The sequence below is a fragment of the Podarcis pityusensis genome (genome assembly GCF_964106645.2).
Source record: "Podarcis pityusensis genome assembly, chromosome: 1".
Taxonomy (NCBI): domain Eukaryota; kingdom Metazoa; phylum Chordata; class Lepidosauria; order Squamata; family Lacertidae; genus Podarcis; species Podarcis pityusensis.
Genome location: NC_138028.1, coordinates 41,527,695 through 41,542,198, shown reverse-complemented (window position 1 = coordinate 41,542,198; position 14,504 = coordinate 41,527,695). Strand labels below are relative to the sequence as shown.

Genomic DNA, 14,504 nt, shown 5'->3' with positions numbered 1-14,504 from the left:
GGTTCCCACTTTATGAAAGCAGTACACAATAACTACATGCAATGCAAAGAAGAAGAAAAAGTACATGCAATGCCTGAGTAACAACTACATGTAGTTTTCAATTGATTGTACTATATTTGGGATAATGCACTCTATGTTCATTTGAGCAGGGTATTTGTGACTAAATAGCCAGTTATTGCACCAGTACTATTGGATTTACTGTAAGATTTCTATCTATTCGAGGAAGCAGTGAATTCCTTTCTTTTGGATCAGCTTCCCAGAGGATACTGTACAATGTTTGGATTGCTCTGAGACTATTTCATGTGCTACTAAATTGTGCTTACAATTAGTTCTTAACGCACTTTCATGGCCATAATGCATATGCATACTCAATTTCAAGATGGCTCCCCTCTCCAAATTCTGAGGCAGATGAAAGCACCTTTTATACATGAAAAAAATTAGTGTGCAAGAGATTCAGATGTAGTTTTTAGAGCTGTGTGTGAAATGGTTCTTAGAAATAATGTCTGGTTCATCCCATAAAATTGTAGCACATAGCAGAAGTGGATTTGGGGGGAATGCAACTGGTTTGGGCGCATTTGGTGTGAAGCCTTGGGAGTGCTGCAGGGGCCACCACAACTATGATGTAAAATGAAAGGTTAGATGTTGTGGGGGTGGCACTGATATTTAATGCTGTCTATGAAATTATGAGGCATCAGATCAAGGCCTGCATTTTAAAATGAGCTTAAAAAATATATTTGTAAATGTTTGTATCTCTCATGCCAGGCAGAAACCAGCTGGCTAAGTACTTTGGCAGATGTTTATCTTCCTAAACAGGGCCCCTCTGATTTATAGCAGTACCTCAGGGTTGTAAAAGGAAATTACAGGCTGGGAGCAAAAGGTCACACTGACCATACAAATTACAGAATACAATCAAGCTGCAAAAAACACTAATTAAGAGTTGGTAAATAGTAAAATTTATTGTAATCCCATGTGCCTCCCATTAGACTTGAGCCACATCTTCCTAAGGTTAAAGGGCAAGAGCTAATAGAAACAGCAGCTGGCTTGAAAGGGGGTGTAAATTGAAGAGGTTGTTTTTGAAGCTGTTTCCTTTTTACTTTGAAAAGGCCTTTTCTTCTAAAAATCTGTATATGTTATGTATGAAATATATTGGCTTAAATGTAATTATGCAAAGGATCTAGAAAGTAAGAAATGTTAGATTCTTATGTTAGATTCTTATTTCATTGATGGTGTGTGAGAAGGTGAACCCAAGATCTCTGTTTAAGATAAAAATTAAAACCATTAGCCATCTGTTTTGGAGTGAATAGGGCAATAGGGCAAAGATGATCTGATAATTAAGGTGCCTGGTCGAGGCAAATGTAAGATATATGGCTACTTGTCTGCCATTTATGGATAGAAGGAAATATAGCTCTTTGTCTCCCATAAAAGGTAATAGGAAATGGGTGTTTCTTTTATGATTGGTTCTAGCAAACAGCCAATAGGAATTTCAACCAGGCTGATTGGACAGAGGCAGCCAAAGGAGGAGCAAGGGGGCTGGGCTGAGGAAATATAAGTGCTGGCCATCAGGGCTGGAGTGGGCAGAGCTTTGGTAACCATATACCACTGTGTCTCTCATTTATTTGTCTGACAAATAAATTATTATTTTAATTTCTCTATTGCTGCGTTGAATATTTCATTCCAGCTAAGCGTTAACCACAAGCAGGGTGCTACAATTTGAGACCACTGCCTATAGCATCTAGAAGGCACCACGTTGACTCCCTCTGTCACAGAGCATAGGACCGCACTCAGATTAAGAGGTTACTCCATCAGATACAGAGATCAAGTGGGCACTGCATTCCTTTGCTCTGGAACCACTCCATTAGCATTAGCTTCAGGATTTTGTGGGAATCACAGTACTCATGAATTCCACTTTCCCTTTCCCATTGACTATTGTTTCTGATCCTCCTCCTTGCTGTTTTGTTGCTGCCATCCTATACAGTGGTACCTCAGGTTAAGTACTTAATTCGTTCCGGAGGTCCGTTCTTAACCTGAAACTGTTCTTAACCTGAAGCACCACTTTAGCTAATGGGGCCTCCTGCTGCTGCCATGCTGCCGGAGCCCGATTTCTGTTCTTATCCTGAAGCAAAGTTCTTAACCTGAAGCACTATTTCTGGGTTAGCGGAGTGTGTAACCTGAAGCGTATGTCACCTGCGGTACCACTGTAGTGGGGATTGGACTAGGAATGAGCTGTCAGGCAAGTAGTTAGGCAGGCAAGTAATGACTGTCAGTGAGGTAGGTGGCTGCTGCAAAAACTGGATGTGACAAGGTAAGCAGCTGCCTCCTTCGTTCAAAAGCTGCTGCTGTCATATCACACATGTCATATCACACATATGCTCAGGAACTTTGCTGAGGTTGGGCCTGGCTGCTGTTTCATCCCAGGGGAGAACTTCTCTGAGGTGCCTAAGTCCCATGTAACTGCAATGTGCTTTGGAGAGAAGCAGAAAAGGAGGCACAGCCATTAACAAATTTTCTTGTGATCAATCCTAAAACCATCCAGTGGGTTCTCACTCCCAACACAGATTTGGAGCAGCTGCACGCAATAAGCATTTCTGCTTTGATTTTAGTGGCATGTTGGGCAGATCTGTCTGAGCACATCACCATGGTCACAGCTACTGATTAACATGCACAGTGGCATGCTCATGCATAATTCACCATGGCAACTTTAAATATGTAGTGACCATGAAAGTTACTGCCAATTTTTTTTTTGGGGGGGAGCACCTCAAAATTGTTATGAATCAGCTCCCGAGGCTAGCATTCTGGAATCCACATGACACATTATTTAGGATGCTGTTTATGGTTGTTCTCTCAACAGCTTAATGTGGATATATTGCTACTTTCATTATGTTCAATTGTGGATTATGTTACCTTATTTGTGAGGCATTTCTTTAGGGATGATTTCACGGAAACTTAATTTGTGAGAGAGCTGCAAGCCAGATATTACTATTGCATTTACCAAGCCACATTCCAATGGGATTTACTCCCAAGTATGCAGTTTTAGGATCGAGGAGCTCTGAGCTGGTGATATCTCCTAGTTAAAAACAAATCTTATAATTAATCTTGGAAGTCTAGAAAAACCACAGCAACTAAACGATGCGGCCGCAAAGAGCGGAGGTTTTGTTGCGCTTGCATCAAATGCGCCACGTTTGCGACCGTTTCCCGTTCACTGCAGACGGGGCGGCGCGCTTCGCGAGGCTTCGCCGGGACTTCCGAGAGGAGTCAGGATCGCTAGGCCCAAGCCTGGCACGGCCCGCAGTTTCTCCTCTCCCGAGGGAGGCAGCCAGCTTCCCGCAGGAGGCGGGGAGACGGGCCAGGAGAAAGGCGGCTGCCAGGAGGAGCGGGCCGGACCCGAACTAGCTGCCATGCAGCAGCCCGAACGCGGCGGCGGCGGCGGCGGCAGGCCCCAACGGGGAGGCGGCGGCCGGCAACCCCATCGTCGGCGGCCGGGCGGTGGAGAGAGGCCGGCGGAAGGCGCCGGAGGTAGCAGCAGCAGCAGCAGCAGCGAGGCCGGTCCCGGCCGAGGAGGCGGGAGCCGGGGGAGAGGCGGGGGGAGAGGAAGAGGCAGGCGGGACGCTCGCGGCAAAGGGCCCGCCGCGCCTGCCTCCGCCCCTCACGGTTATGAATCGGTAAGGAAAAAGAGACACACACGAGGCCGAGGCGGAGCTAAAGTAGATCTCCCCCCCCCCCCCCGCTTCTCTGTTGCAAAGCTTTCTTATCTGAGGCTCCGCCGAGGCTGTTACTATCTCCCTCTCCCTTAGCAACCAGATTCTACCCAATATGTTAGGGGTTACATACATAGTGTGTATGTATGTGTGTGGCGGGGGTGTGTATTATATATTTATATATACATATGTACAGTGCTTTTTTCTGGGGGTAAGCAGGGGTACGCATGCCTCCTAAACATTTTGTGAATCTTCGTACTTTGGTCCATATACTGTATTTATTTTTCCTGATTTGAACTATAAAATGGTGGTTTTCTTGAGTCAAAAGGAGAATACCCCTAAACATTTTTGGTTTTTTTAGAAAAAAGCACCGCATATATAGATACAAATAGTGCATGGGTAGGCAAACGAAGGCCTGGGGGCCGGATCTGGCCCAATCGCCTTCTAAATCCGGCCCGCGGACGGTCCGGGAATCAGTGTGTTTTTACATGAGTAGAATATGTGCTTTTAATCTCTGGGTTATTTGTGGGACATAGGAATTCGTTCACTGTTTATTTCAAAATACAGTCCGGCCCCCCACAAGGTCTGAGGGACAGTGGACTGGCCCCCTGCTGAAAAAGTTTGCTGACCCCTGTTAGTGTGTGTGTGTCACTGCGCTTATTATGGGGCTGTCTGCTTCTGGAGAGGTGTATGTACCCTATCAGTTTGTTGCACACACAAAAACAACAACATAAAGTTTTAAACAAACAGTTGGGCTTACGTACAGTGGTACCTCAGGTTACATACGCTTCAGGTTACATATGCTTCAGGCTACAGACTCCACTAACCCAGAAATAGTACCTCGGGTTAAGAACTTTGCTTCAGGATTGGAACAGAAATCGTGCTCCGGCGGCACGGTGACAGCGGGAGGCCCCGTTAGCTAACGTGGTGCTTCAGGTTGAGAACAGTTTCAGGTTAAGAACAGACCTCTGGAACGAATTAAGTACGTAACCAGAGGTACCACTGTACATGAAATGCAAGGGGTGGAAGTGGGTCTCTGCAGATCCATTTTTGTTGAGGTGTGGTGAAGGTCACTTGTTCTCACGCCCTTCACCACCTCCCCGCCACAATGTATTATATTATTCAAGTAAGGGAATTGTGCTGGACGTTTGTCCTACAGTGTAACTCAGTGTGGTGTTAATTAGAATTAAGCCTCATTGAATTAAAAAAAGACTTATTCACAGATAAGTGTGTTTACAGGATGGCAGCCTTAGGTTGGGAGTAATTAGGTTCACCGCCCTCTGTGAACAGAAATTCTGATACCCCAGTTTAAAATGTGACTCTGGGTATGGAGGGAAAAATCACCTGTATGGGACTATTGGCCAGAATAGGGTTTAAATAGGGTTGTTGGCTCCTAGTGTGCAGTGATTGCAGGTGCAAAACTAGCCTGTGATTTACTGGTCGCTTCATACACAGGAACTGATGACCCAATTTAAATGTGTTGCCCGCAGCATGACATCTGGTGTCATGTTTAAACCAGACCTGGCCGAGGAAACAGAAGTTTTCCTCAAAAAGATGTAAAACCTGAGTGTTTTTCTTTCGTTAAGGGAATGAATCTTTGCTTGTTCAGGGACTTCAGCTGTTCTATGGAATCTCTTCTCTGGGTCATCAGCATGCCTAAGGTGATGGCAGCTGTACAGTCAATGTTGCCTCAGAGATGGCATAGGACAAAGTGACAGACAGTTACTATTCAGAGGGAAAGCTTGGACTGAGCTCTGGGTTCGTGTGGCAGCTGGAAGAGGAACAGATTTGTGCAGTCTTGTCGGATGCACTCTAAGCACCGTGACAGCATTGTGATCATGCAGTTACATTGACAGGACGCAAAGTTGACAGCATGTGCACAGGTGATGTGCTACAAGTGTAGCTGCCAGCCACATGTGACACCTTAGTAAATATGAACGTGCTTTAGTAACACACACATAGTAATTACAAAAATAAATCATTAGCTAGATCCCCCCCCCCAATGTAGCAGTCTGGTTCTGGCAGTTGGCCAGTAGAGTAAAATTTAGGTTGAGTCAGTAAAATCTTGGCTAGGTGGCAGACTTCCATATTTGTAAATTATGTTTGTGACTAATTTGCTGGTTAAGCGTTCCAGGTAAATTATACTTCCCATGACTGTGATTATGCAACTTAGAATGCTGATAATATTTCAGCCCAGCATGGATCAATATTGCTCAGCTTCAAAGGATTTATAGGGTATTCTTGATATTAACCATTGAGTTCTTCCAGATGGGGGCTTAATGGATTATTGGAAATTGGCAACAGTTTTTTTTAAAAAAAACTTTTTAGAATCCTCTTAAAAGAGTAAATCTAGAAGGGGGAGGGAACATGGATGGTCATTTTGACAGTGGCACACAAGAGTGTTGTGTACATACTGCAAAAAAACCTTGTGTGCATACAGAAGACCAACACCATAAGAAAGACCTATCTGGAAACACCACTATACATACTGACAACTACATGAATTCAGTGGGATTTATTTCACAGTAGGCCTGTATAGAATTCAGCTGTGTATAAAGATGGTTAATATTTTACAATTGTAATCCTATGCAGGTTGATTCTTTGGGGCTTACTCCCAGGTAAATGGCCTTACTGCTTTAGGGGTATTGTTGAGTTATGCATATTTTGTTGTAAGTCTTGTAAAACTTGAAGAAGACTTCTTTTGTTTGCCTCTAAATTTGTAGGAGAGTGATGTTATACTATTTTTGTGCTGTTTATTTTGGGTTGTGGTAGATTTTGACTATAAGCAATAAATTTCATAACAGAATTTAAATTAAGTAGGATTACCAAATGTAATTTATTTTAAGGGGTGTTCATTATTTCAGAATATTACAAGTAATGCCCTTAATTTTTTTTATAGTTCTATAGAATCACTCATCTTTCAACAGACAAACCTAAGATATTTGCAGTTATTTATAGCAGTGCAATTAAAGTATTTTGGTTTGAAAGTTTTTGCTTATTTTTTATGATGCTTCTATGAAGCATTTCAAGTGGTCCTTAAATTATTATTACAAAGTGCAAAAAGATAGATCATTGTCCCAACTAGAGGTAGGCAGCTAATTACAGTACAGGGAATACTGAGGAAGGGAGACACAGCGGTAACATTTCTTTTAAAAAGAGGTACTGAAGTTTACTTTTAAAATTTCTTGTAATGAGGCCTACCTGGAAGCATGCCATGCACCTTGGAAACTCTGCTTCTTCTAATGTGTAGAAATAGGCTGCAGTTGTTCAGTGGTGCCTTCCTTGGTCACATGTCTTTATGTGGCTTCTCATCCCAGGGCTAAGTTGTTGAAAACAGATTGTGTGGTTGAGCTCAGTCACAAATTAAACCCTGTTTTTAAGCCTCAAAATCTGATGTAAGTAATACCCATGCAAAATATTTTGGTAAAAAAGATACTCTCCTTTGCATTTAAAACAGGAGTGAAAAATAGAGCCAAAGTCTATAGTCGCCTCCAAAGGTTAAAACATACAATGAAGGAACCAAGCTGAAGGTGCAAAAATGAGTGGTTAATAGCATTACTTATAGATAAATTATTTGTTTTCCTACAAAGCTGGGATTATTAGGCAAAATTACATGAACTGTTTGTTAGCTGCTTTTGTACTTGTTTTAAAGTTCAGCAGGCAGTACTATATCTCAATAACCATACAGTGGTACCTCAGGTTACAGACACTTCAGCTTACAGACGCTTCAGGTTACAGACTTCGCAAACCCAGAAATAGTACCTCGGATTAAGAACTTTGCTTCAGGATGATAACAGAAATTGCACAGCCGCGGCGCGGCGGCAGCGGGAGGCCCCATTAGCTAAAGTGGTGCTTCAGGTTAAGAACAGTTTCAGGTTAAGAACTGACCTCCGGAATGAATTAAGTTCTTAACCCGAGGTACCACTGTACAACGTTCTTGTAAAATAGGTCAATGTTATCTTAATATTTCAAATAGGGGAGATAAGTTAATGGTTGAGGTGAGATTTGGGCTCTTTCTGGTCCACGGTCTGTTCTCTTAGAAGGAACATTACCACAAGCTCTCTGTTAGCATTTATCATTAAAATCAAATAATTTGTGAGAAGGTCACAGTAACCTCTTACAAAAGCAGAGTAGAACATAATGTGCCATGTGTAATCTCTTACGCCAAAATATACTTGGCAAATGTTTATTCAGCTTTTAGAAATCTTCACAAGAGGAGTTTGCATGCCTCACCAAGCAGCTTGATAAATCACTTTCATATTGGCCCTCCCACAATTGTTAATATTGTATATGCTTCAGTTGCAGCTTACTCTGACAGCTGCTGTTAGACTCTTTAGAAAGCTATGTTAAAGATACTGTGTAAAGATACAAGAAAGCATGTATATTGCCACAGCGTGTTGTACAGGTAGCAAAAAATATACATGCATTCTTATCATTCACAATGGTGCATGGAGTTACATCTACACATAAAAATTATGACAGGATTTCTGAGGCAGCCCTGACTTAAGCATTTGTATTACAGGGTTGTGTCCACATGAGGGCAAAATGTTCTATACAGTATTATGTATCCGATTGGAAATACAAAATATGCATGCAGTTCCAATAATTCTTGCTCAGTGATTGGAATACAGTTTGTCCTCTGGGTACTGGGAGTAACTGCCACATGCATTTGTGGAGTGATGTTATGCAGCAATAGGACATTTGATCCACGTGCTAGCCAATCAGGTTATTGATTATCGATAGCCAGTGTGGTATAGTGGTTAGTTTGTGGGAGACCAGGGCTCGAATCTCCAGTGAGCTATGAAGCGAAGCTCATTGAGTGACTCTGGGGCAGCCACATCCTTTCAGCCTAACCTACCTACAGGGTTGTTTTGGGGATTACGGTAAATGAGGAGTGGAAGAACTTGGAGCTCAGTGGGAAAAATGTAGGATATAAATGCAATAAACAAATAAACAAATTATCGCTTACTGATTATATTGATTCCCCACTTTTCATAATTTCATAGTTGGAGTGTAAGCAAATTTTGAGGCTTGAATAAAACTTTATACTGTACTGTATATGTTTACTTTTAAGAGCATCATATTTGAATTAGTAGACACATTTCTTCCCAGACCTGTAAAAATAATTAACTGTTAGGCTTTGTTTCCAGATACAGTGGTGCCTCGCAAGACAAAATTAATTCGTTCCGCGAGTTTTTTCATCTTGCGAATTTTTCGTCTTGCAAAGCACTGCACCTCTTCAAGCAACTGCACCTCTTCAAGCAATGCACCCTGGGTATTAACGGTTTTAAGAAAAAGGAAACAAACTTGCAAGACGTTTTCGTCTTGCGAAGCAAGCCCATAGGGAAATTCGTCTTGCGAAGCAACTCAAAAAACGAAAAACTCTTTCGTCTTGCGAGGCATTCGTCTTGCGAGGTACCACTGTACATCATGTTGGTTAACTTCTGGATTCCTCCTTATTTATGTGAATGATTGGTAAACTGCTTCTGGTGGCATTAGATCCCATCTTTACCTAAAGTGTGTGCTGAGAGGATTGTAAAACCATTGTTTAATCACTGATCTGAATAATTTGCATTTAATGATTTTCAGTCAAATCCTGTTGTATGTTTACTGAGATGCAAGCCCTACTATGTTCAATGGCACTTACTTCCAGAAAAGTATGCATGGGATTGTAGTCCTGGTGTATTTAACTATTAAGGCATTATTCTTGGGCCCATAAGGACCTGAACATATTTTTCAGAGATAGCAGTTACACTGCTCAGTATTTCGAGTTATAAATTATCTTTTTAGTCAGAGTAATTTGAACATAAATGCAACAAATGGTGTATTTGGAAATAAGAGCTGGTTTCTAACACCAGGAAACAAATTTATATTGCAAAGTGTGAATAGGGATCATTTAGAAAGAAAGCTATTATGTTTGATATTTTAATCTCTTGTTCACGTTGGCATTTCTGTCTCTAGTATTATGCTTCTCTTGTGTTATATGTCTATAATTATGAGAAAGCTCGGATAAATCTGTAAGGATTATGTCATATTAAATTAAAATCATATTTCTGCCACTGTTATTGGCTAGCCACATTGTCATGCAGATGAAAGATAAAATATATAAATTATTTTGTGGAGAAAAGTCCAAGTATGAATGCAATTACTGGCAAGTGGCCAAAACTATAATGTTTTTGCTTTTATAAACAAATCTAATTTGCAGAAATGAATATACTTACTGGTTTAGCCAATTAGAATACAGAAAATAACATGATAGTTTATTTCCAAAACAAATTATTTTGCAATGAAGTTCAAACAGCTAAATCACAGAACTAAATGTTTTTGATGTGTTGCTTGTTAGAGCTCTAACTGACTGTATTTCTTGTCACAATGCAGCAACATATCTGCATCCTCCTTGGATTCAGTGAAATTCAATGAATTGGGTAAAAAAGATTATCATAAAAGCAAATGGAACCTGAATAGCCAATCTGTGTGGCAAAATGAAACACGCAGCAAGCTACTTATATTTACTTCATGCTATTTTCATGTTGATTTGAATGTTTTAAGTTGTAGCCTGGTGTGGTGGTGCGTGCCTGCAATACTCCTGGAGATTGAGGCTGGTGAATCGCTTGAGCTCAGGAGTTTGGTGCTGCTGTGGGCTATGCTGATTGGGTGTCCACACTAAGTTTGACATCCATGGTGTGATATGTTTTGAAATGCAAGGCATAAAACAACCCAGATGAAAATGGGTACAGATTTCCCTGCCTCAACAATTACACTGCTTCCAAATTGGAGCATTTTCCAGGTATTGTATCTAAACATCCTATTTAGACAGGCTTTAAGCTTCCTGATTTTTGAATGGCTGGTGCAGGGAAGCCAGGTGTTGTGGACTTGTTACTTATTTATTAAATTTGTATACTGCTCTTCATCCAAAGATCACAGGGCGGTTCGCAACATAAAAGCTGCCAATAGAAGTTCAGGGCAGTATCCAAAATGTTAATGTTGTTGTGACAGAACATCAGTGTGCCCAACCCCTACGAAACTCGAACACATTCTTCTGATGTGATCTAGAATGCAGGATATAATGTACCCAGCTCATGATGTTCTAGGATTGTAGGAAGATCCTGGCCATGTTGGAGCATCTGTACCATGACTGCTTTTCATGCTGACGTTGCTCCAGCTTCTGAAGGTGATGGGTGTGGACTGCAGAGGTGGGTAGTGGCAAACAAGGCAAATGCAGCTTTCTTGACCAATTTCCACCCCTTCCAGTCTTTTAACCTGTTTTCTCCCCCTTCCTCATCCGCTATAGCAAACAGGACTATACCACAATTAGAGTGTTAATTTTAATGGACGGTAACATCTTGCATTGTTTACCTTGTATCCTTATTTACGCATTATAGCATACTAATTTCTCTGTAAGTTCTGCACAATTCTTTTGCGTAATGTTGACCACATTATGTTAGCAAACATTACAGTTTGTTCCATGCTACAATATGGATAAAAAGCATCAGAGCAAACTCCTCTTGAAAATGTGTTTCATTCAATCAACCTTGCAATTAGCTACTTGCCTAGGACAAATTGTAATTGCCTCTGGGTGAGCAGTTGAATGGTAGGAAGCTTTGGCCAAGAATTAAGGCTTAAGGGTTGGGAGAGTACTGTGTTGCGCTACAGTATAGCATTAAAGCACTATTTCTGTGTGAACATTTCTTCTTTCAGCAGGGCTGCCTGATTGCACCCTGGAGATTCTTTATTTAACTTTAAATCTTCTACAGCTTTGGGAGGTTGGCAGTCACAGATTTCCCCTTGTGTTTTCACCTTCTGATCCTTTTCAGTTGTCCTGATTCCTTATCCACTATAGGAAGCTTGATTCCAGGAGTGCCAAGTAGGAATTACATGCATTGGGGATTGGTGGGGAAGAGACCAAATGGCTGTGGTGGCAGGGGAGCAATTCATTTGTCCATTTAAGTTAGTTGATGGGATAATTAATTGTGTGATTTAACTGTGTGCTGTGTAATTCATTGTCCTGTTTCTTCCAGATTACATTGTATGATCTCAGGTTCTAGTATAATATGAGTTGGGGAAAAACTCCCTATTCCCTTCTCTCCACACTATGGACATTTTTTAAAACCATTATCATAAACCAGTTTTCTGAATGAAAAGGCCCTAAATATTCTAACCTTTGTAGGGGAGTAATTCCAGCTCCTTGGTAATCTTGATTGTTCTTTTATTCATCTACAAAAACTAAGTATTGGTGTTTTGTTATTGAAACATTTTCCTCCACGTTTTGAATCAACACAGTATCCTGGCTGAAAAGGAAACTGTTAGCAATGAACAGCAGGTGGAGTAGGCAGTTGACTTTTCACTTTCGTATTGATCCTATCCAATATTTGCTGTACATGGTTATTCTAGGCGTTAGAGCAGAAGTAGTAGTTGACTGCTAAAAGAAACACTGAAAAGGACATCAGTGACTCCCCACCCACATTTCTTGGGAGGACTTGCATGCTAAAGAGGAGCTAAGCAGAAAAGAAGAGATTGGAAGGGCTAAAAGAGCAACTTTCATTCTAGTTAGAAATTATATACCGTATTTTTCGCTCCATTGGACGCACCGGACCATAGGACGCACCGGACCATAGGAGGGGGAGAACAGGGAAAATTTTTTTTTCTTGTTCTCCCCCTCTAAAACAAGATGCATTCAAGGTACATTCACCAGAGCTTGTGGGGCTGGCAGTGGGGGGAAGCGCTGCTTTCCCCCACCGCCAGCCTCAAATATCCCTGAAGCCTTTGGAGCGCAGCACCCCGCTGCCCTGCAGAGGTTTGCACGCAGCCGTCCCCAAGCTAGAGCAGCGGGACGGAGCCCTCCGTCTCGCTGTTCTGGCTTGGGAACAGCCTTGCTAGCTTCTGCAGGACAGCGGGGTGAAGGCACCCCGCTGCCCTGGAGAGGCTGTGCGCACAGCCGTCCCCAAGCTAGAGCAGCGAGACGGAGCCCTCCGTCTCGCTGTTCTGGCTTGGGAACAGCCTTGCTACCTTCTGCAGGACAGCGGGGTGAAGGCACCCCGCTGCCCTGCAGAGGTTTGCGCGCAGCCGTCCCCAAGCTAGAGCAGCGAGACGGAGCGCTCCACAGTGCTCCGTCTTCCTGTTCTGGCTTTGGGCTTAGCGGCACAGCCTGCATTCGCTCTATAGGACGCACGCACATTTCCCCTTAATTTTTGGAGGGGGAAATGTGCGTCCTATAGAACGAAAAATACGGTATATATAACATTGGCATGTAAATTTACAGAATGATCTTAGCAAGATCTACTCTCATTGGGTTAAGTGGGATTTTCTTCCAGTAATTAAGCATAAGATTACAACATTGAAGTGCTTTATATATGTTTTTCTAAGATCTGTTATCTCATGCATTGAAAGCTAAATCATTTTTAATCTTTGTGTTAACCCATTTGTGAAGGTACTCTTCAATTTGTTGTTAAAGGGAGGTTAAATTGACTGTACAAAAGTGTTATACATCATCTTTTGATCAGTGCCTGTCTTGTTGGTGAATGGAGTGTTAATTTTGTAATGCTTCTTTTCTGGATTGCAAACAGGTGAAAATCTTTATAGCTAAGTACTCTTAATTTTAGGTGACTCACCCCCTCCTTTCCCCAGTAAATAAATAAAATTGAACTAGGATTGCTTGGAAACTAAATTCTTCATGTGTCGTGAGAAAACTTGGTGATGTAATCCCCCAGTTACTAGGATATCTGTTATAAAAAGAACTCAATAAATGGAGAGAGTTTGGTCTGTGAAACAGAGTTCATTAACAATTTGAAAGGCATCTGCTTACAATTTCTCTAATTAAAAATCTGGAATATTTAATTTGCAATTTCTGAGACTCAAGTATTCTTGCAATATTCAACCTAGGGTAACAGCTGAGTTAATATAGTGCAAAGTATGTGATCAGATAGATAGTCCACAGGAAGGGGTGAACCATACCAAACAATAACTCTAATTATTTTACCACATTAGAGCTATTGATTGTTTTTGTTTTTTCTAATTCTCAGTAAATACTTTTTTTAAAAGTCTATATTTTATAGCTTTTGATTAGAGCTCAAATTTTCAAGCCAACTCTATAATTACCTAACCATGCTTGACCTTGGAAAAGTGGTATAATCTTTCATGGGTGATACAATTTTTTGAAAAGGCTTTCTCTGGGATTAGAACTCTAATGTAATGAATCACTTCCATGGGTGTAATTCCTTCTGGATGTACTTTTAAGATTTATTTATTTTTAAATCTTCCACACTTATAATATCCAATGAACCCCTAGACTGTGATGTAAGCTTTCACAATTCTCACCACAGTTTCACCAATTTCTGTTGTGTGTTTTGGAGTTTTCAGTCTTTTCAGTCTTTGAATTCACCTTTAGCCCAAACATGCATCTTGGGGACCCACTTACTAATTTTATATCATATATTTGTAAAGCATCAGGGCGGCTGTTGTAACCTGCTTTAGATCATGCTGTGACGTAGTATTGGATCCTTATCTGCCAGTTAGAAACCAGTGGTGTTTTAACTACACAGAGCAGAAGACGTACCGTATTTTCCGCTCTATAACACGCACCTGACCATAACACGCACGTAGTTTTTAGAGGAGGAAAATCCGTAGGCATGCCACCCGTAGGCATTTCCTCCATAACACACACAGACATTTCCCCTTACTTTCTAGGAGGAAAAAAGTGAGTGTTATGGTGCAAAAAATACGGTAAATAGTACATATATGTAGTTAAATTTAACTGGGCAATTTCTCTTCTCTGGCATGGCTTTAAAGTCTTACTGCTGAGGAGCGTAAAGT

The 14,504-nt window shown here is 41.4% G+C and overlaps 2 protein-coding genes across 6 annotated transcripts in view; one reads left to right on the top strand and one right to left on the bottom strand.

Annotated features, from left to right (window-relative positions):
* Nucleotides 1–14,504, bottom strand: part of CHRM5 (cholinergic receptor muscarinic 5) — a 71,986-nt gene that overhangs the window by 11,943 nt on the left and 45,539 nt on the right. The window contains exons 2-3 of one of the 4 annotated variants that reach the window (XR_013983437.1): nt 6,897–7,014; nt 1,969–2,461 (exon numbers count right to left, since the gene is read on the bottom strand). The exons of 1 other annotated variant lie outside the window; for it this stretch is intronic. The gene's annotated coding sequence lies outside the window, so the exon portion shown is untranslated. Of the gene's footprint in view, nt 1–1,968; nt 2,462–2,901; nt 3,093–6,896; nt 7,015–14,504 lie in introns of those variants that run through there. 2 more of the 4 variants (XM_080997186.1, XM_080997188.1) reach the window with 2 other exon arrangements.
* Nucleotides 3,221–14,504, top strand: part of AVEN (apoptosis and caspase activation inhibitor) — a 112,456-nt gene continuing 101,172 nt past the window's right edge. Inside the window, exons 1-2 of one of the 2 annotated variants that reach the window (XM_080997428.1) lie at nt 3,221–3,417; nt 3,448–3,659. In XM_080997428.1, the coding sequence (XP_080853554.1) occupies nt 3,396–3,417; nt 3,448–3,659 (234 nt within the window). In that variant the 5' untranslated portion in view covers nt 3,221–3,395. Of the gene's footprint in view, nt 3,660–14,504 lie in introns of both variants that reach the window. The other variant, XM_080997427.1, reaches the window with a different exon arrangement.